Source organism: Mustelus asterias, chromosome 8, assembly GCF_964213995.1.
Source record: "Mustelus asterias chromosome 8, sMusAst1.hap1.1, whole genome shotgun sequence".
Taxonomy (NCBI): domain Eukaryota; kingdom Metazoa; phylum Chordata; class Chondrichthyes; order Carcharhiniformes; family Triakidae; genus Mustelus; species Mustelus asterias.
The window spans coordinates 107,663,607-107,686,430 of NC_135808.1; the positions used below are offsets into that span (position 1 = coordinate 107,663,607).

Consider the following 22,824-nt stretch of genomic DNA (forward strand, 5'->3'; position numbering starts at 1 on the left):
TCTGAAATGGTATAAACCCAAGTCTCATTGTTAGAAACTGCCATTTATAAGCCATAGTCTTGCGAGCTTATTGAAAAGTTAAATAATTGTTGAAGGCTAAGGGATAACTCTGGCCAGATACCTAGTTAAGATACTGAACTGTACAGTTATCCTCCTATTTAAAGTTTCTGAGACAATTGTTTGAATATAAAATTTGGTCTCCAAAGATCTAATTTATACTGTGTGCACCTTGCTTCATTGACTTGTGACTAAATTTCTGTTTGTTTTCCAATATTCGTCACTTCATATCGTAGCATCATGTCCCATTTGACTCATGCACATGTTAACATGATTGATGCTTGCATTATGATATGCATTCCAGCCTTTGTTTTGCATTGAATTGAAATGTTGCTGTCTTCTAAATATGGTAAATGTTATTTGTCTACTGTACTTAACTTTCCTCACTCATGCCATTAACGTGTTAGGAGTTGCTATTGTTAGGGATTTCAGCTTGTATATCCATTTGTTGAGTTGCTAATCTCTCACTGGTCTTGCAATGAGGCATTAACCAGAGAGTCTAGGCTTTTTATTTTTTTACTTTACTCGGAAAACTAGTAACAGATCCTTATTTGCACCAACTCATGACTATGGAACAGAATTTATAAAGGTAACTTCATGCTGGAAAATTTGGAGGATAACCATGATATGGGTTGATGGGGGCAGGCTATTTTTTGTGGCCGAGATGAAAAAGTTTAAAGTTTATTTATTAGTGTCACAAGTAGGCTTATTTTAATACTGCAATGAAGTTACTATGAAAATCCCCTAGTCACCACACTCCAGTGCCTGTTACACTGAGGGAGAATTTAGCATAGCCAAAGCGCCTAACCATCACATCTTTTGGACTGTGGGAGGAAAACGGAGCACCCGGAGGAAAGCCATGCAGACACGGAGAGAACGTGCAGACTCTGCACAGACAGTGACACATGCTGGGAATCGAACCTGGGTCCTTAGCGCTGTGAGACCCCAGCAGTGCTAACCACTGTGCCACCGTGCCGGCAGTAAAGGAAGCACATCCCCATTTAGGGAGTGTGCCAAGTTGTCGTCACCCCCCTCATCCTACGTTATCGGATCCCTCTCCACCCAATAGGTCCATAGCACAAATGGGCAAGTTGCTGGAGGATGAACAGCTTGAGGGGCTGCATGGCTTACTTGTGCTACTAGGTTGTCGAGTTGGACTTGGTATGACAAAGCTTGGTTATCCCTCTGTTGAGGTTGACTATCAATCCAGCATTATTTCAGCTTCATTTGTGTATTTTAATTAATCTTCCTTGCACAATTTGACAAACTACAGATTGCTCAGGCCATGCTCACCACTTACTGTTCAGTCTGCTGGGCTAGGGTATAAATAGAGTTGTTCAACAAAATACAGTGATATTGATATTATCACACTCTTTTCCCATCTAACCCATTTCTTGTGAATATAGTTTATGTCAATCTTAATCCCGAGTCAGAATAGTGACTGTACAATTGAGATTTTTTTCATTTTCTACAACATCTTCCCTGTCTCAATAAAGTTACCAAATTAAGGATGTTATGGACCTTTGTTCATGAGGAACTAGATTTCACATTAGACATCTCAGCCACAGAAAAAGACTTTCAAACCATTGGTCTAGTACAGGTTTGAACTCAAGCTCCAAAGATGAAAGAATGCTAATTAAACTGGATATCAAAATCTCATTCGATTTTATGCTTTCATGCGATGAGTGTCTGCCTATCCCTAATTATCCTTGATAAGGTACTGGTGGGCTGCCTTCTTGAACCTCTGCAGTCCTTCTGTGGATACATCTACGGCGTTGTTAGGAAGGGAGTTTCAGATTTCCTGACCCAGCGACAGTGCAGATCATGTCAGGTAGAGGGAAAGGGCAGTCAGGGATTGGGAAAAGGTGGAACCAAGCAGCACTGCAAAATGCACCCTGACAACATCCAGGGCATAACCATTTGCCGCCCGGCTTGCTGTGGGGGTGTCAAGTGCATCTCCAGCCTGATCTACGAGTAGGTCTGCAGGGTCTGAAGGTGTTCCTGGAAAACATAATCGGGGACTCCGTGACCTGTACGCAAGTGCTAAATGGTGAAGGCCATGGATGTGCTGTATGCCCTGAAGTGCAGGGGTGGTCCCTGTATGGCTTCAATGGTTGAGGACAGTTTTAAGAAAGATTGCTACAGTGAAGGAATGGTGAATGGTTCCGAATCAGGGTAGTGAGTGACTTGGAGGGAAACTTGTAGGTAATGATGTTCCCTTGTGTCTAAATACCTTAGTCTTTCGAGGTGATAGATTTCCTGGATTTGGAAGGTACTGTTAAAGTTGGCTCACCGACTATTTTGTTTTCAACTTGTTCCTGAAAGTCTCAACTTATGCAGGACACACAGTTTGAGGAATACATGATCTCCTGCCTTTGTGTGTTAGTGTTTGTAGGCAAATTACTAGGAAGGAATCATAGATGAGCCCAATAATGTATTTGTCAAACATCTTAGCAGGAGAGATTGTTGGATTGTAAACCGGAACAGCAGCAATTGCTACCCCTCAGCTCTCTTTCTCCCCATCTTTGCCAAGCTAAGGATGCTGATCTCACCTCTCTGACCAAGATCCCCTGAAACCAGGATCCCAATATTCATTGTTAGACAGGGAGGTGATGCAGCAGCTGGGTAAGGGGTTTGTGGATCCCTTGCCAAATTTGAAGGAGGATCTGATTTAAATATTTTGGCCCAGATTTTCACAAGATTCATGGATACTCTGTGGACCTTGAAAAATAGTGAGCAGGACCCAGATTTGGTTATCCACCCCCATTTCTAACACATTCCATTTTTACCTGCAAGGGAAAGGGACTGGCACATGAATCACATGAGGGAAACCCAATGCCCGCAGGATCATTTGAACTTGGTGATAAGTTTAACCGGATTCCATTTTTGCTGTAGAGAAGCATGTAACCTGCAGATTGGGAATTACGAATTTTTGGAGTAGTGTAAATGCTCATGAAGGGCATATAAGATCTGTAGAACTCGCAAGCTCTGAGGTTATTTAAATCCCCAGCCCTTTAAAAATTAAATAAAGTAGCCTGCTGTGTCACAGATGTAAAATATAATACCCAACTGTGAAATTATTTAAACCAACAGTCCATCACTTTAAAAAGCAAGAGGTTATCTGTCAGTGAGAATATTAGAAAATCTGTCCTAGGAAGTGACAATAGTTTTTTGGCATTATCCAAGAGCTATCATTGTATTATTATTATTCATGCTTAGCTGCTTTCCACAACCTATCATTATCTCAGTAGGGATCCTGAGTATGCAGTTTGATTGACAGCTCAGAGGATAATAAAGAGTTAGCTGCCTTTGATGTGTGATTTTTAAATCCACGTCTTTTTTAAGGGATTAAGTTCTCGGGATTTAAATATTTTGAACGGGTTTTCATGAATGAGTATTTTTATTATAGAAAAGGCTGTAATAGATACTTAAATCTATATTAAATCTCAAAATGGCTCCTGACATCTGCCAGTACTAGATGAGTTTGTAACTGCAAAGGGTTGTGGGGGTCATGAATGGGCACCAATTAGCATTAAGATGGCATGGGTTATAAGGGTTGATGAGTTAGAATCAAGTTGGCATGGGGGCTATAAGGGTCTATGAAGATGGCTGGAGATCATAGGTTGGCACGGATGATGGAGGTGGCATGGGAAGTGGGTGGGAGGTGGTGGTTGATCAATGGGAGAGATGAGGGCTAGAGGGCCTAAAATTAAAGGAAACACCTAGGACAAAGTCCCAGAACCCAGAGACAAGCCTTTTAAACAGCTCACATCAGCTCTGTGACTGCCTCCAATCTGTCTCTGGGAGCAGCAGGTCTGACTCCATCCTGCACATCTGAGGTGAGTGCAACGAGTCAGGAGTGAAAATCCAGGCATTCCATATTCCAGCTGGCAGCCATCAAAATTGAGAGGTTAATCGGGATTGGATTTCCCATGGTTGAATTTTTAGCCCCCTTCCATCTTCAGGATCTTAAACCTTTGGAGAGGTCAGGTATCCTTGGAGTTGGGTCAAGTGCTCTTTGGAATTGTTAAAAGTAGGCATGAATGTGTGTAAGAAATGCATAACTCATTAAATGTAAAGATCATTGGAACTGTCAACAGACCTATTAAAACTGTCAAAAGCACCTACCAAGTGGGCCTGCCTGAAGTGTCAAGAGGACATGCCAAGGCATTTAAAAGTCCTGTCCTTTAAATCTTTTAAAGAAACGTGTGGAGTATTTTAAAAAAGATACTTGCTCTATTTTGCACTGTCTGTTGACATAAGCCTGAGGGTTTCCCTTACTGATTGTTGCCTGACTGATTTCAAAACTATCCATTATTACAGTAGGGAGCCTACCATTTCACAATTTGACAGCTACAAATGGTTTATAGACTTTTTGAGATATGACTATGAATTTCAATGCTTGCTGTTTTATGAAATTGCATTTGAATGAGATGTTTGTTTTTATGCTGCTTTATGTATTTGAAGGAATGTAAATGCAGCAAATGTTTTTTGATTTTTAAAAAAATATATAGTAAAGTCTGCAATAGACACTTAAAACTTTATTTTATCTCCCCTCAACGTGGGTCCTGAGGTCTGTTTATTATAGGTACTGAATAAGTTGGTAGTAGGTGTAAGGACAAAGGGTGGTGGATGAGAGGAATGAGTTGGCATGGGCTATAAAGGGCTATAGGGGCATGAGTTGGCATATCGGGTGAGGGGCTGTGAGTGGCGAGTACAGGGGCATAGATTGCCATGTTGGCATCATAGGGGCATGAAGGCTATCAAAGGTTATGGAGCTGGGTACAGGCCATGAGGTAGCATGGGTTGGCCTGGATGGGGCTTGAGGAGTGTGTAGGGCGTGTGATTGGTGGGATGTTTTGTGTTTTCTTTTTGTTTTAGTTTTGGACACAGTGCTGGAGCCTTAAGGCAAGCTTTTCACCCAGCCTCCTCCTCACTACTTCCAGGATTGCCTGCCCTAACTTCTAGCCTGCCCTGCACCAAAAATCAGAAGTGTGGGCAGCCATTTTTAAGAGTGTGTTTTGTGGAGCTGGGAATTCTCCTGACATTAGCTCCCTTGACTCGCGAATGAAAATCCAGGCCAAAGGTTCTAGATCGGTTATGCAAGTGGCAAAAATTTGACAGATTAAGTATAATGTGAGAAAAATGTGAGTTTGTCCACTTTTTGGTAGGATGAATAAACAAGAAAAACATTATTTAAATGGTAAGAGACTACAAATGTTGCAGTACAGAGGAATCTGGGTGTCCTCGTGTGTGAAATACAAAAAGTTTACATGCAAATACAGCAAGTAAATATGAAGGCAAATGGAATGTTGCCCTTTATCACAGTGAAATATAAAAATAGGGAAGTCTTGCAACAGCTGTGTTGGGCATTGGTGAAATACAATTTTTTGGTCTTATTTTTAAAGGGAGGGATATGCTTATATTAAAGGCAGTCTAGAGAAGGTTCACTAAGTTGATTCCTGGGATAAAGCAGTTGTGAGGAATGAGCTTGTACTCATCAGAGTTTAGAAGAATGGGAGGTGATTTTATGGAAATGTAAGATTCTGAGGGGTGTTGATAGTGTAAAAACTGGCTGTTGCCTCCATTATGCAATCCAGAACAAAAGGCAATAGTTTCAGAATAAGGGGTTAGTTATTTAAGATGTGGAGATGCCGGCGTTGGACTGAGGTAAACACAGTAAGAAGTTTAACAACACCAGGTTAAAGTCCAACAGGTTTATTTGGTAGCAAATTATTTGTGTGGCTTTTGCTACCAAATAAACCTGTTGGACTTTAACCTGGAGTTGTTAAACTTCTTACTTAGTTATTTAAGACAGACATGAGGTGGGATTTCTTCTGAGAGGTATGAATCATTGGACTTCTCTTCCACAGAGAATTTTGGAAGTTGGTGGTTGAATATATTCAAGTCTAAGATTGATTTTTGCACTGTAGGTGAGTTAGGGGTTATGATGAAGATGGAGGAAAGTGAATTTGAGGCCAAGATCAGATCAGCCATGATCTTATTAAATGGTAAATAGGCTTGAGGGGCCAAATGGTCTACTTAAGCTTCTGTTTCTTATGCTCTTGTGTAACATTTTAAGGACATGTGTCGCTTAAAAACTGGGACCCTGAAGAACTCTTGACACAATTTCTGCCATCCAGTGATGTCAGAAGTTTTTAAGTTGCTGCTCTCATATTAGATGGTAATCCTTGTAAACTGCATATAGTAACTTATTTCCACAATGTTTTCTCCAAACAGAGTCTTTAGCTAGGCCACGACGGACTGTTTTCACACGTGCAATGGAAGCTTGTGACCTTCATTGGCAGGATAGTCATCTTCAACGTATTATAAGCAGCGACTTTTATGCATCACCCTCTTACCAGAGAGAGAGTGAGAGCCTACTGTTCAACGCGCATGGGCAGCCTCTGTGGTTAGGTAAAGTGCACAATTTACTTTGTTTTTAATATCTTTTTCCTTGCTCTAATTCCTTGCCCCTCACAAAAGTGGCCTAATACTAATTCCTCTCCAAACTATTCTAATACTCATAGAACATGTTCCCACTGCCTGTGCCAGGGTGGACGCCCTACGTTCCCATGGTTATCCTAAAGAAGCTCTCCGATTAGCTGTTGCAATCATCAATACACTCCGCCTACAGCAGCAACGACAGCTAGAAATCTATAAACATCAAAAGAAAGGTGAGTCCTGGTGAAAAGTGTCACAAAGGTATTAAGTTGATCTTTCTCTTTCCCCTAGGGGAAAGAGAAACACTACATTCTGCACCCTCTCCTTTCCTTCTCAATGAATGGTATGCTTTGTTTGTATAGCATGCTAGAAACAATACTTTTCAAAGTATACTAATACATGTCATAGAGACAGAGGTTTACGGCATGGAAACAGGCCCTTTGGCCCAACTTGTCCATGTCGCCCTTTTTTTTTAAAACCCCTAAGCTAGTCCCATTTGCCTGCATTTGGCCCATATGTGGGTGTGGATTTAATCTGCAAAGATCTGTGGATTAGGTGGAATTATTTTGATTTGATTTATTATTGTCACGTGTATTAGTATACAGTGAAAAGTATTGTTTCTTGCACGCTCTGCAGACAAAGCATACCGTTCATAGAGAAGGATTGGTCATGGCAAATTGCCCCTCAGGATTAGCAGGGTAAATACATTGGATTACAGGGATAGGGCCTGGTGGGATTGTTGTCGGTGCAGGATCGATGGGCCAAATAGCTTCCTTCTGCACTATTCTATGATTGTACGATTCTATGTGACAATAATAAATCAAATCAAAAAAGCAGTTACTTATAGGATAGATTTCATGTGCAAGTAACTTGCCCTATATGGAATAAAAAGCAAAAAAGCCATGGATGCTGGAATCTTCAAACTGAAACAAAAAGTGCTGGAAACTCTGCAGATCAGGCAACACCTGTGGAGAGAACAGATGAGCTAAAATTTTGGGTGTGGATTTATTCTTAGTCCAGTGTTCACATCCAGATTTTTAACTTTTCTGTGTTCTCCGCAGCTGTTGACTGATCCGCTGAGAGTTTCCAGGCGTTTCTGTTCAATTATGGAATTTTGCTTTGAGGTGGGGAAAAATAAGGTGAGATCCACCAGCCTGGAGATTTCAGTTAACTTCATAGTGATGGCGATGAGTCTGGAAAGTTTCCTTCGTACATTGGCATATTATCAAGGGACTCGTTGAGGAAATTGTGCCTTGTCTATTCATAAATTCGAGTATTCATTAATACTTCAGAATTTTGACGAGTTTTTTAATGGGTGCTTTGCATCTTGTAATCTAAAAATTTGTCTTTAAAAATAAAAAATAGCACCTTTACTATAGACAGACCTTCTTTGTTGCTTGATAATGGGGCAAGAAGCTTTGGCAGTATTCTCCTCCCCACTATCCTCAGCCCCATCCAGAGCTAATTTCTGCCTTTTGATACAGTTGATCAATCACTTCCCCTGCAGAGTCGATCTTCACAGTAGCGTACAACCTCTTCTCCTCGCATGGCTGCACAATCATTTCAAAAGCACACTTGTAATATATTACATTTTCTATGCAAGTTGCAAACTCCTAGAAATATGGGGACAGAAGTAGGCCCTCGAGCCTGTTCCACCATTCAGCTGATTTTGTGACTTAACTCCATATGCACTTATTTGTCCCATATCCCTTACCAGCTCTGATTAAGAGAAACCTATCAATCTCAGATTTAAAATTAACAATTGACCCAGCATTAGCTGCTGTTTGAGGAAGAGTCTTCCAAGGTTTCACCATCCTTTTATGTTTCTTGACTTCCCTCCTGAAAGAACTGTCTTGAATTTTAAGATTATGCCATCCTCATTCTAGGTTCCCCAACCAGCAGAAATAGTTTCCCACTTCGTACCTATCAATTCCCTTAATTTCTTTAAAACTTTGATCAAATTGCCCCTTAATTGTAATTCCAGGGAGTGTGATACTAGTTTGTGTAATTGCTTCTTGTAAGTTGATGCTTGGAGTCATATTATTCTTGTAGATCTATGCTGTACCAGCTCCAAGGAAAATATTTCCATCTTAAGGTATAGTGGCCATAACTGAACCATATTCCTCATGTGATATAACCTGAATTTTGTATAGTTGCAGCACAACGTCTAACCCCTTGTATTCCAGCCTTCTGCATACAAAGGATTCCATTAGCCCTTTATTTCTGTATCTGTAATTGACATTTTAATCTACCTACATGAACTCTTAAGTTTCTTTGGATCACCGCTGTTTCCAGCTTTTCACCATTTAGAAGCTAGAATCATAGATTCCCTATGGTGCAGAAGGAGGCCCATGGAATCTGCACCAACTCTCTGATAGGCTCATTCCCCTGCCCAATTCCTGTAACCCGACACATTTACCACGGCCAATCCATCTTGGGACATTAAGGGGCAATTGAGCATGGCTAATCCACATAACCTGCACATTCTTGGACTGAGGGAGGAAACTGGAACACCCGGAGGCAACGCATGCAAACACAGGGAGAACATGCAAACTCCACATAGGCAGTCACCCAGGCTGGAATTGAACACTGGTCCTAGGGGCTGTGGGGCAGCAGTGCTAACCACTGTGCCACAGTGCCACACCAAACTACTCTAATCTATCATTATAGCCTCAAAGTGGATGACCTCACACTTGCCTAAGTTGAAATCTATTTGTTTTACCCATTCACTTAATCTTTCAATGCCTATTTATAATTTTATGTTTCCATTTACAGTGCCACTTATGATTGGCACGGTGGCACAGTGGTTAGCACTGCTGCCGTAAAGCGCCAGGGATCTGGGTTTGATTCCCAGCTTGAGTTACTGTTTGTGCGGTGTCTGCACATTCTCCCCACGTCTGCGTTTCCTCCCACAGCCCAAAGAATATGCTGGTTAGATGCATTTGCCATGCTAAATTCTCTCTCTGTCCGCGAACAGGCACCGGAATTTGGCGACTAGGAGATTTTCACAGTAACTTCTTAGTGTTAAACTTTAAACTTTACCATTGTGTCATCAGCAAACTTGGATATGTGACTTTCTATCCCATCATCTAATTTGTTAATAAATACATTGAAATGTAGAGGCTCCAACACCGCTCCATGTGGGACACCATTAGTTATGTCATGGCAATTACAGTACCAATCCATGATCCATGTCGCTCTGCCAATCTCATAACCAATAATTTTCCCGCCATTCCATCAGCTTTCGCTAACAGATTCTTACTAGGAACTTTATTGAATGTCGTCTGAAAGTTCATGTAAATAACCTCCATAGACATTCTCCTGTCCATTACCTTGGCACCCCTTCAAAAAATTCAGTCAAGTTTGTCAGGCATCACTCTTTACAAATCCCTGCTGACCCTCTCTCTGATCGGCAAAAACTTTCAAGGTGCTCAGTCACTCCATCCATAATTATAGACTACTAATTTCCTGACAACTGATATCAGGCTAAACAGTCTGTAAATCCCTTGTTTCCTTCTCTCGTCCTCCTTCAATTGCAGAGAGATCTGTACAATTTTACAATCTAAAGGACCGGTTCCTGAATCAAAAGAAAAACTTTGGAAGATTACAGTATACTGCAATGTTCTCATTTATTTTCTTTCAAACCTTTGAATGAAAGCCATCGGATCTTGCCGATTTATCACTCCTTACTGCCATTATTTTCTTCTTTACTGCTAATTTGCTTCTGTTAATTTTGGTGCGCCTCCCCATCGATGATTTGATATATTAGTTTCCTCAGAGTGTCCTCTTCCTCTACTATAAACACCAATGTAAAGTATATGTCTTAATGCATCCATCACTTCCTGATTTTTCATCTATCACCAATGTCAGATTTTAAAGGCCCAAATTGCTTTTAACCACCACACTTTCCTTGATATAATTGTGGTTTTTGCTTTTATGTTGCTATTGTGATCCATTGCAAATTTCTTTTTGTAATCCCTTTTTAAGGCTCTTGCAATCTTTTCTTTTGCATTCTTTGTTTTTCTCTCATTCGGTAGGATCTGTGCTTTTTATTGCATTTTTATATGCTTTTCATTTTAGTTTTATTTTGTTCCTTACCTCTTTTTAATCATGCATGGATAGTTTTTGGCAATTAGAGTTCTTGCCCCTTGGGGTATAACCTGCATCACATTAAGTTCTTTTTTGAACACCTCCACTGTTCTGTCATTTTTACAGTAAGAAGTTTAACAACACCAGGTTAAAGTCCAACAGGTTTATTTGGTAGCAAAAGCCACACAAGCTTTCGAGGCTCTGAGCCCCTTCTTCAGGTGAGTGGGAATTCTGTTCACAAACAGAACTTATAAGACACAGACTCAATTTACATGGTTGGAATGCGAATACTTACAACTAATCCAGTCTTTAAGAAACAAAACAATGGGAGTGGAGAGAGCATCAAGACAGGCTAAAAAGATGTGTATTGTCTCCAGACAAGACAGCCAGTGAAACTCTGCAGGTCCACGCAACTGTGGGAGTTACAAATAGTGTGACATAAATTCTGATTCTAGGATCGCATGATAAAGACTCAGGAGGAAAAAAGCAGAAATATTTATGTGAAATAGTGTGACACAATTGAATGCAATGTTGTGTTAAAAGGGGAGAAACATGAAACAGCTACTAAAATCCTAGATTTAGTCAACGCTAACATCAGTGGGATGAGACAGAGATTGTCCACAGTAAACAGTCAATTGTTCCAGAGTTATGTGAAATAGATCCTCCTGAGTCTTTATCATGCGATCCTAGAATCAGAATTTATGTCACACTATTTGTAACTCCCACAGTTGCGTGGACCTGCAGAGTTTCACTGGCTGTCTTGTCTGGAGACAATACACATCTTTTTAGCCTGTCTTGATGCTCTCTCCACTCCCATTGTTTTGTTTCTTAAAGACTGGATTAGTTGTAAGTATTCGCATTCCAACCATGTAAATTGAGTCTGTGTCTTATAAGTTCTGTTTGTGAACAGAATTCCCACTCACCTGAAGAAGGGGCTCAGAGCCTCGAAAGCTTGTGTGGCTTTTGCTACCAAATAAACCTGTTGGACTTTAACCTGGTGTTGTTAAACTTCTTACTGTGTTTACCCCAGTCCAACGCCGGCATCTCCACATCATGACTGTCATTTTTATCCATGGACAGATTTACTCCGTTTACTGTGGACAATCTCTGTCTCATCCCACTGATGTTAGCGTTGACTAAATCTAGGATTTTAGTAGCTGTTTCATGTTTCTCCCCTTTTAACACAACATTGCATTCAATTGTGTTATGATCACTATTAGATAAATGTTCACGTTCCATTAAGTTATTCACTAAATCTGGCTCATTGTTCATTATTAAATTGAATGCGACCTGCTCCCTTGTTCATTTTAGGCTCAATTGTTCCAGAAAACTATCCTGAACACACATGGGATTTGGGCATTACCATTTCTGATGCACAATCGCAACTGCAGCTGCACAATCCTGCCATTAGATGTAACTTGATAAACTGCAGGTCCCCATAATTGTACGTACACCAGTGAACTTAGTGGGAAACTGGTACTTTCCATGTGCAAAGCTATAGGAGATGCATCACAATACAATGCTTTCAATCAGAATTCTTATGGATTGGATAGTTTGCAGTTTTTAAAATGTGGCAAAAATTAAATGTTTAAATTGCAGTGTCTTTTGAACCTATTTCAAGAAGTGGCATGTCTTATTTTAATCTTTATTGTGAAAGGATCCAGCATCTTCCAAAGGATATTATGTTTTTATGTATTTCTATTGGTCTGACATTGCTCTAACCCAGTTGGTTTCCTCTCATCGTCGGCTGGTGGGGCAAATGTAAGAGTGAAGTCTGCCTTGTCTGGATGTTGTATCATGCATTACCTACGAATCAAATGATGGCAGAAATGCAACAGCTACAGTTAGCTCAAATTCCAGATATGTTTTGTTTGCTGACTCTTGAGCCACAAGATTTTTTGTGGGAATAGGAATTGGGCCTGTTCCATTTGGATTGTCCCTCGTGATCACACAAAGGAACTAATCATGGTAGAGGACAGTTGCCATTTGTCTTCACCTCTGCTGAAGGAAGATGTTAGTGGAGATCAAGGAGCAAAATTAAAGGAGATAACAGTCTGTGGAAAAAAAGAAAAATACTGTGTGTATACATAGGACTTGGATCCAGTTAGGTAATATTGCTGATTTGTCAGTGAAGGTAAAAGATTTTTTCATTGGCCAACAGAAGCATAGCACCATTGATTTTTGTTGAATTATTTCTTTTCAGAATTACTGCACAGAGGAGTAACTACAATTACAAATCTGGAAGGGTGGGTGGGTCATCCTTTGGACCCAATTGGGTGTCTCTTCATCACACTGACTGAAGCTTGCCGACTAGACGATGAGAGTTGTATGGACACAGCAGGTAAGAGAGAGTCCTCTCTCTGTTCATTACTTGTACCTGTTTGCTCCAATGGGGTCGTCATCTTCGAGTTCTAGGATTACCACTATATCGAGTACCTAGTAGAAAGCTGCAGTTCCTTTTCTTTAGTAGACAGAAATGGGTAACTGAGACCAGTTCTATGCTTCTGGTCTTGTGTTACTTTAAATTCCTTGCTGTTCTCAGATTGTGTTCCCAATTATATCCTCAGTCACTAGCGTGTTTCCCATCTAGAACTAAATACATAGTGGTGACAAGTGTGGCAAAGGGAAGAGGAGTCAGAGACAAGTTTAGAACAGGAATTTCTTTTTGTTATTGAAATAACCCCATGTATGGCTTTTGATTTTTAATGCACTACTAGCAACAGGTAATTGAGTCCCAATTGATCCCTCAAGCCAGGTGACCCTTTTCTGCTGTGTTGTCCTCAAAGGGACAATTGCCACGTTATACAAGAATGTAAATGGGAATGCTGAAACTGCAAGTTTTTAAGGATATTTGTGCATTATTCTCAAGTTTTTCTTTAATAGTCCAAAAGCTAGAATTTTAAGAATGTTCCAAAAGTCGTTTATGGAGCAGATGTTGACATTTTGTCCAGGATTTCTTTCTACTAATATCTATTTACTTCCCATTAGATTCGAGCAGTGATCTGAAGCCTGCCACCTACCAACATGTGGTTGTGTCTGGGTACCTAGATAGCAACGAATCCTACCTTACCCTTGCTATGGAAGTAGCGCTGATGGGCATGGGTCAGCAAAGAGTAATGCCTGAAGGTCTCTATGCACAAGACAAAGTCTGCCGCAATGAGGAGCAAATTATCTTCAAACTGCAGGAGCTCGAATTAGATGAAATGCTTGTACAGGTCCTCCGTAAACAGTCTGTTATCTTGTTAGAAGGTAAACTAATGTTGCAGATCAAATCCTTTTCTAGAAAGCAAATGAGCATCCACTGTTTCTCTAGGAAGGCAAGTTATAATGGTTGGTGTAGTGCATTACAATGATACCCTTTCAGCTCTGGAAGCAGTAATGTGAGAATTGAGGCGAGATTCATGCACTGTAATTTGACTTAGCTACTTTCAAAGGTTTGGAAGATATGGCACTAAGTTTTGTTTCCTTTGAGTCAATTCTAAGATAAAGGCTATAGATAAGATGGTCAAATTAACTTTTGGTATTCCATATTTATGCTTTTATACAATGGATGGGTCTGACCTAGACTTGATGATAACTGGAAAGATATTTCATCTTGTTATAATTGGAAAATTATATTTTCATAAACCTTCTGCCATATTAAGTTGGGTAAGAAGTCTCACAACACCAGGTTAAAGTCCAACAGGTTTATTTGGTAGCAAATACCATAAGCTTTCGGAGCGCTGCACCTTCGTCAGATGGAGTGAAAATCTGTTCTCCAACAGTGCACAGAGACACAACATCAAGTTACAGAATACTAATTAGAATGCAAATCTCTACAGCCAGCCAGGTCTTAAAGGTACAGATAATGTGGGTGGAGGGAACATTAAACACAGGTTAAAGAGATGTGTATTGTCTCCAGACAGAACAGCTAGTAAGATTCTGCAAGATCAGGAGGCAAGCTGTGGGGGTTACTGATAATGTGACATAAATCCAACATCCCGGTTTAGGCCGTCCTCGTGTGCGGAACTTGGCTATCAGTTTCTGCTCAGCAACTCTGCGCTGTCGTGTGTCGTGAAGGCCGCCTTGGAGAACGCTTACCTGAAGATCCAAGGCTGAATGCCCGTGACTGCTGAAGTGCTCCCCCACAGGAAGAGAACAGTCTTGCCTGGTGATTGTCGAGCGGTGTTCATTCATCAAACAGGTAAGCGTTCTCCAAGGTGGCCTTCACGACACACGACAGCGCAGAGTCGCTGAGCAGAAACTGATAGCCAAGTTCCGCACACATGAGGACGGCCTAAACCAGGATGTTAGATTTATGTCACATTATCAGTAACCCCCACAGCTTGCCTCCTGATCTTGCAGAATCTTACTAGCTGTTAAAGAGGTTAAAGAGATGTGTATTGTCTCCAGACAGAACATCATAGAAGATCATTCTATGATGATCTGTCTGGAGACAATACACATCTCTTTAACCTGTGTTTAATGTTCCCTCCACCCACATTATCTGTACCTTTAAGACCTGGCTGGCTGTAGAGATTTGCATTCTAATTAGTATTTTGTAACTTGATGTTGTGTCTGTGCACTGTTGGAGTAAGAAGTTTAACAACACCAGGTTAAAGTCCAACAGGTTTATTTGGTAGCAAAAGCCACAAGGTGTGCTACCAAATAAACCTGTTGGACTTTAACCTGGTGTTGTTAAACTTCTTACTGTGTTTACCCCAGTCCAACGCCGGCATCTCCACATCATGACTACCACTGTTGGAGAACAGATTTTCACTCCATCTGACGAAGGGGCAGCGCTCCGAAAGCTTATGGTATTTGCTACCAAATAAACCTGTTGGACTTTAACCTGGTGTTGTGAGACTTCTTACTGTGCTTACCCCAGTCCAACGCCGGCATCTCCACATCATATTAAGTTGGTGCAGGAATATGCAATCAGCTCCAGAAATTGCCCTTATTTATTATGTTATAAAATTAATTTAAGGAACACATGAAGAAAACTTGAGGATCAGTGGAAATGTCTTCAGTAAGAAAATACTTACTTTTCCAGGAACACCAGTAGATGACCTGTGCAAACCTTGACGAAATGGCAGAAATTACAGTATTCCGCCAAGATCTGTCCAAGATTTCAAGAAGAAATTAGATATAGCTCTTGGGGTTAAAGGAATCAAGGGATATGGGAGGAAGGGAGGATCAGGATATTGAATTCCATGATCAGTCATGATCAAAATGAATGGCGGAGCAGGCTCGAAGGGCTGAATAGCTTACTCCTGCTTCTAATTTCTATGCATCTCATAACTTCCATCAAAATTATGTTGGAATATTGAGAGAATCCCCACCAAAGTTTAATCCCTTAATCTCAGTTTGCAACAAGACTGATCTACAAAAACTTGAGAAATTGCTGAAGGGGAAGCCTAAATATTTCATAGTTGACGTTCATTGTCAAATTTCCCAAAGATAGCTCTTCAGTTTCGAGATTAACGATATTAAATTGAGAAGTATTCGCATAACATCTGCAGAAACAAATACATGAAATCAGAAGCCTTGTACATATAAATGTCACCTTGCATGTAAAACTATTTCTGTAAAAGTTCATCAGGACATACTTCCTTCAGCTGAGCTGACAGCAATTCTGATTATTAACAGGAGGTCCTTTCAGCGGCCTGGGCGAAGTGATTCACCGGGAAAGCGTGCCAATGCATACTTTTGCAAAGTATCTTTTTTCAGCTTTACTATCCCACGATGCTGACCTTGCATACAAACTAGCTTTAAGAGCAATGAGGTTTGTAATTTTACTGGAATATTAAATATTGATATGAGTTGCATGCAATTTATGACTCCCATAGCTGCACCCCCCTGCAGTTCAGAGTGTGCTTTTGATGTTACGTTAAGATATCTGAGCAGCACCAGCTAATCATGTATGTATATTTCAATGCAAAAGTGCAGGATCTGCGCAGATCTCCATGTTTTTTGAAGGTAACTAGAAGTAGACAGGGATGAGTGAAAGGTGATTTGTGTAGTCCTGGCAATTTCAGGTCTAAAAGTAATAAGATCTAATATTGTGCCACTGGGAGTGGTGCAATGGTGAGGGATATTTTTTCTCCCATATAGCAAGAGTCTAGACATTAGTTGAATAAGGGTAGGGAAAGGTTGCAAGCAGAGGCCAAGATCTACCCTCATAGGAAGAGTAACTAAAATTAAAGCATGACACTACATTCTGCCCCCAGAATAGCCCCTGCTCATTTGCTAATTGCTGGTCATACCCTCTTAAAATTGGAAGGGGTGAAAGAGTCTCTACAGAGCCTGGGGAATGGTCAGATCCCAAGAACCTGTTGCGTTGCATCTGTGACCTCTTTATTTGTCCTCTGGCCTCTTTGAAGTAGTGAACCTGGGCATGTCCACAAAAGGTGCAGCTCATGGGCAAACATCAGAGAAAATACAGGAGAGGATCTTCCTGGTCCTTCATTTTCAGTTTCCTTTTGCAATGGAAGGACACTTATTTTCTGGGGTGAGCAGAATCTGGATCTCCATCACCACTCTTTGTCACTGTTAGGAATTTTGGGCTGGCGGTAGTTTTCATAAAAACCAAGTTATTGTACCATTTACACAATATACCATTTTTCACCCTAAAATATCTTTAGTGGGGAAAAGGGATGTCTTCACTTGGAATGGCAGCCAATTGACATTGGGCTAAAGTTAGGACAGAGCAGTCTTGGTCCAAGCTTGATGAGCTAACAGTTCCATACCTAATTTTCCTCACCGACAATCTGGCCTTACATCGGGGAACCAGAGTGGATGCAGGAAAATGTGTGTCTTGCATTCCCTTCCCACCCCCATCCCAAGTCCCTGCAAAGCAGGCAGATTGGTTATGTCTTCTGAATATATATTTTTTATACGTGTCCTAATATTTACACAAATATAATGCATAAAATATTGAATTTGCAGAACATTAAAACCTGGAAATACAGCAGTTTAAAAGCTCTCCTGTTCTCCTCTCAGACTATGAACCAATAAATGATGCAAGATATAATTTATACATTTTGGGCTATCCATAGACCTGAATACCATTAATATCTGTTCTCCACGTATCACCACCGATATATTGTAGCTGTCCTTATTTTTGTAGATTACCTGTTCTGGAGTCGACGTCACATGCAGGCGATGTATCCCACCCCCACCACATTGTTTCAGTTGTACCCAGTCGATATCCCCGATGGTTTACTCTAGGACACCTCGAGTCTCAACAATGTGAGCTGGCCTCAACAATGTTAACAGCTGCAAAAGGTTAGTCTTAGTACAAACAAAAAAGAACTTTGGATCTCCACGTTACTTACTGGATATGCTGTGCTATAAAAAGTGATGAGATAACAGTATGCAGCCATATTCTCAAGTCAAAATTCTAGTCTCAACCATGCCATGGTGGAGAAGGCACCAAGAAGCAAGGAGCATTGCTACAAGGTAGAAGAGTGGAAGTTGCAACGATTTGCTGTCCCCACCCTTTTAGGACTTGATTATAGACAACGGCTACAAGTCAACTGTGTGCATTTAATTTGGGAATGTTGTGTGATGCTGGGCAAGAAAAGAAATTAATGGGAGTAGAGATTCTATCATTTAAAGCTAATGCCATGAGATTGGGCCGAATTTGGGTGTGTACCACTGCAAAAAAGGTTTGGGGACAAAATGTTACTCATTTTTAGGTTGACAGTACCAAAATTATCCTGTATTCTAAATTGGAGGATCAGAACAGTAAGTTGCATGATTCTCACGATGGCAACCATGAATAATATTTATTTACACAGTAAGAGTGCTGATAAACGTGAGCATTTCCATCGGGAGAAAGATATGCGGGTTAGGTTGATTGGCCAGGTTAAAAATTGCCCCTTAGAGTCCTGAGATGCGTAGGTTAGAGGGATTAGTGGGTAAATATGTGGGGGGTAGGGCCTGGGTGGGATTGTGGTCGGTGCAGACTCGATGGGCCGAATGGCCTCCTTCTGCACTGTAGGGTTTCTATGATTTCTATGAGAACCAGTTAAGAGTTGGAAAAATTATTTTATTTTCAATTGTACTCGTTCTATAGCAGCACGCACCCAATGTGATCTGTGTGGCTTTTTAATGGTATATTGCTAAAATGACTTATGGCCATTTGATATATACAGAATGACCGTTCTTATTGCACCACAATCTGGATCAAAGAGGAATTTTCCAGAACTCCTGAATTGGCCTCTAATTTATTGTCTCTCTTTTTTGCCTCTCCAAGGCAATTGCACAGAGGCTGATAGTTGGCGAGTACTGAGAGTCAGTTAGCACCAATATGACTGAATGGGCCAGGCTCCATGGAACAGCTGGACCTTTTCTGTCATATCTTTTTCACATATTCCTACTTACACGGAAGGTGATAATGTGTAGATCCAGTCTTTTATTTCAGTGGCATGGACAATTTTAAAATTCTGAAATCAAAAAGGAACTTCTCTCGATCAGTATGTAAAGCGATCTTATCTTCTAGGCTGTCATCAAAGTGAAATGGCGTTTGCATGGTCTCCCTTGGTTGATGTCACCAGACTCTACCAATGTCTCTTGACTCTGCCAATTTAAGGATGTATTGAGCAGTCATTAAAATACAAGTTCAGCAGTAATGGCATTTTGATTGTGTGAATTCAACTGGCTTGTACTTCTGACCACAGTAAATCCTGCAAGCCAGTTTGTCTATAAATGTCATTAATACTCATAGTGCAAATTCAATTACTTCAAAAAAAATTGTAAACATTATTCGCTCTGCATATTTTTGGAAATACTGGTGATTAAAATTATGTTCCCCCTCCCCACTTTCCTCATAACTTTCTGCCTATATAGATAACCAGCAAGCATCTGCCAACTAAATTTTATAACCAAGTCTGAGGAAATGACCTTGGGCAGGTGGAATTGGCTTGCTCTCATGTTCAATTTTGTGCATCGTGCTAGTGGTGAAGTATCTGGTGTTTGCCTCACTCTGCTGCCTGAAAACATGGGCAAGGTTGAGAGGTCACGATGAGGAGTTATATAGCATGATGTATTAGAAACATGTCTCCATAAGCTTCTTGGTATAATACCATTGTGCTGTTTATTCTCTTTTCTCAGTGACCTAAGAATAACGGCACTGACCTTGTTATTCACAGACTGATGTGAGGGAGTTCCAAACTGGTGACAGTAGGACCCAATTAACTTCTTTTGACAATTTTCAGGGGATATGCTGAGGTTGCGGACTGTCCTAGAAGCTATTCGGAAGAACATTCATTCCTCCTCCCTCATATTTAAACTGGCCCAGGATGCGTTTAAAATAGCGACACCGGCTGACATTCCACCAGACATTACGCTTCTCAACGTGGCTCTGGAGCTTGGGTTGCAGGTGAGAACAATAAACTCACCACTCTAGAATAAACAAACCCAATCCAGGCCATCAATGCTTTCATTCTGTGGTATTCTACCCACCTGATACAATCTTCCATTGCTCATGCAAGGTTCGCATTGTAAGATAGCTCCCTGGTTGAGGCATCAGAAAGTCACAAACACCCCAGAGAGCTGTTTCCACCATAAGGGCATCAAGGGGTCTGGGGTGAGGGAGGGAGCATTGAGATAGAGGATCAGCCATTATCACATTCAATGGCAGAGTAGGCTCATTGGGTCAGGTGGCCCACTCCTGCTCCGATTTTCTATGTTTCTATTTGCAGAGGAAAGATGGAGGCCAGGGGATGGGATGGGGATGCAGGGAGGGAGGGAGGGAAATTGAAGGAGTGAAGAAATAACAAAAAGCTGTAAACGTAAATACTTTTCATAATACAGAAATTATTGGGCTGAATTTTCCATGGAGTGGGAATCACTGTTGGATTGCCACTCCACTCTTATTTTCTGACCTTAGAATGTAGCTACACGTTTCTCGACTGGACTTCTGACCAAGGCCTGCTGAGAAATGTGGAACTTGGCTGCCCCTGGAGTCCTTCAGTGTAGTGCAGGAGACTCGGGTTATGTGAAGCCATGTCCCCTTTTTACAGTGCTAGCTGCCATATACTGGTACGTTTAAATGGCCCAGCCACTTTGACAAACCATGGAAGGAAGGTAGTTGTGGAAGGTAAATGGGTGAGGAAGGAGGATGAATCAGCTAGTCAGAGTGTGTTTGGGGGCGTTGGGGGGTTTGAGAAGGCAGTTGGAGGTGAGGGGGCAGTCGGAAGGTGAGGGGATAGTCAGATAGTCAGGGGTGGGGGTGGGGATTGGGGTAGCTTCAGTGTGGTGTGGGGGAAGGGGGATTGAATAGGGTTGAGTGTCGTTGGTGGGTTAGTATAGTTATCCAAGAGTTAGAACTACTTTTAATCCTTCTAACGTTTTCTGGGTAACTATTCTAATAAGTAAATTGGAACCATCTGAATTCTCCAACTTTTTAAATTGGAGTTTTGAAGAGTTCCAGATCCAGATGCCCAACTAAAGTTGAAACTTCCTGGGACATTCCCGTGCTATACTTACATGGGGATTTTGAGTGGACCCCAGTACATCTTCCAAGGTACGTCTGGATATGGCCACCTGAGAATGGAAGATCTGGCTAATTGTTTTTTGAAAATATACACCTCAGCACTTCTTTGTATAACATCATTGTATAATCAATACATCATCATAAAATATATATAATTCTGAGTCTGCCTTTTTGAGATATCTCAATGACAGAGTGCATTGTTATCCTTCCCTTCATGGAGATGGTGAATACAGAATCATAGAATCCTTACAGTGCAGCAGGAGGCCATTCAGCCCATCGAGCCTGCACTGACAACAATCCTTCTCAGGCCCTATCTCCGTAATCCCATGTATTTGCCCTGCTAATCCCCCTGACACTAAGGGGCAATTTAGCATGGCCAATCAACCTAACCTGAACATCTTTGGACTGTGGGAGGAAACTGGAGCACCCGGAGGAATGGGGAGAATTTGCACAGTCACCCAAGGCCAGAATTGAATCCGGGCCCCTGGCGCTGTGAGGCAGCCGTGCCAACCATTGTGCCACCGCCCTGCCCCAAATGGTGAATACAGAAACATTTTACTGTTCCCCAGTGATTGGATGCATTGCTCGCAACCTACTCCTGTTCTTTTCCCTCAATTATCCAGTGACGGGAGAGTTAAACTGTAGTGCCACACGAGAGTGTTGAAGATGTGACGCATGTTTCTGCCTTTAATCTAGTGCTGGGAACCATGTTTGAGATTGAGGGTGATGAGGAACTACCTAATGGAAAGGAAAATAATCTAATTCATCCGGTTTTCATGCAGGTGATGCGGATGACCTTGTCAACCCTCAACTGGAGGCGCAGGGAAATGGTGCGCTGGTTGGTGACCTGTGCTACAGAAGTTGGTATGCAACTATAATTGTTGCAATAAACCTTTTAGAAATTGCATTGAAGTATTTTGTCAAATCAAAGTTGATTTTAACTAATATCTTGAGTGATAAAAGATTTCTAAAGGAATTGCAACACCTTTAGCTAACTCTACTTGGATTTTCATCAGATAGATTTGCTAATTAAATCATGCTAACCATTTCTAGATTGTTCCTATCTGTCACAAATGGAACTTTTCCAGCTTAAATGGCATGACTTCCAGAGATACTCCCATGTTGGCACCTATCTCGATATTCTGAATTCAGCTTTTTTTATTTCAGCTTGGATTCCACCAAGACAAAGTTCTCCCTTTGTCCACTATTAGCCAGTGTTGCCTAAATTCACTGTTTAAGCAATAATATTTACAAAGGAGTTGAAAAATAGAAAATCCCAAAGGATATCAATGTAAATTTTTAGTACCTCAAGAGGAGCCAGTATCATTTATTTAGTGTTGCTAGCCCATTAATTGTTCTGTGACACAAAAATGTCTATTGAATTGTTTTAATTGTTGCTCCAAGAAATTGGTACACTTAGAGGTCTCTGTCATCCCTTGTGCTTTTATTATTAGAAACAGATTGCTAGTAGCAAACCAAGTAGCGCTCCCTTTCCTTGCTCATTGCAGAATGAAGTTTTGCTACAGCAGCATTACATTTCTTCTCCAAATGCTCTTCCACGGCCCACTTGCCAAAAAGCAAGAGTTCCACAAAAAGGACACCAGCAAACAATCGCTAACAAGCAGTTTTAAAGCAAAACAGAATATTAAGGGGCAACTGAGAGAGCCTAATATATGATCAATAAATATTAACATTATGAAACAACATGTTTTACATCATTCAACTATAGTCATTCCATTCTTTTCCATGTGTTT

The 22,824-nt window shown here is 41.0% G+C and overlaps 1 protein-coding gene across 3 annotated transcripts in view; it reads left to right on the top strand.

Annotated features, from left to right (window-relative positions):
• The window catches only part of LOC144497425 (zinc finger SWIM domain-containing protein 5), a 207,658-nt gene that overhangs the window by 181,349 nt on the left and 3,485 nt on the right, over positions 1-22,824 (top strand). For all 3 annotated transcript variants that reach the window (XM_078218685.1, XM_078218686.1, XM_078218687.1), the window contains exons 6-13: positions 6,298-6,474; positions 6,588-6,734; positions 12,794-12,931; positions 13,579-13,839; positions 16,219-16,354; positions 17,699-17,856; positions 19,791-19,954; positions 21,853-21,934. In XM_078218685.1, the coding sequence (XP_078074811.1) occupies positions 6,298-6,474; positions 6,588-6,734; positions 12,794-12,931; positions 13,579-13,839; positions 16,219-16,354; positions 17,699-17,856; positions 19,791-19,954; positions 21,853-21,934 (1,263 nt within the window). The remainder of the gene's footprint in view (positions 1-6,297; positions 6,475-6,587; positions 6,735-12,793; positions 12,932-13,578; positions 13,840-16,218; positions 16,355-17,698; positions 17,857-19,790; positions 19,955-21,852; positions 21,935-22,824) is intronic.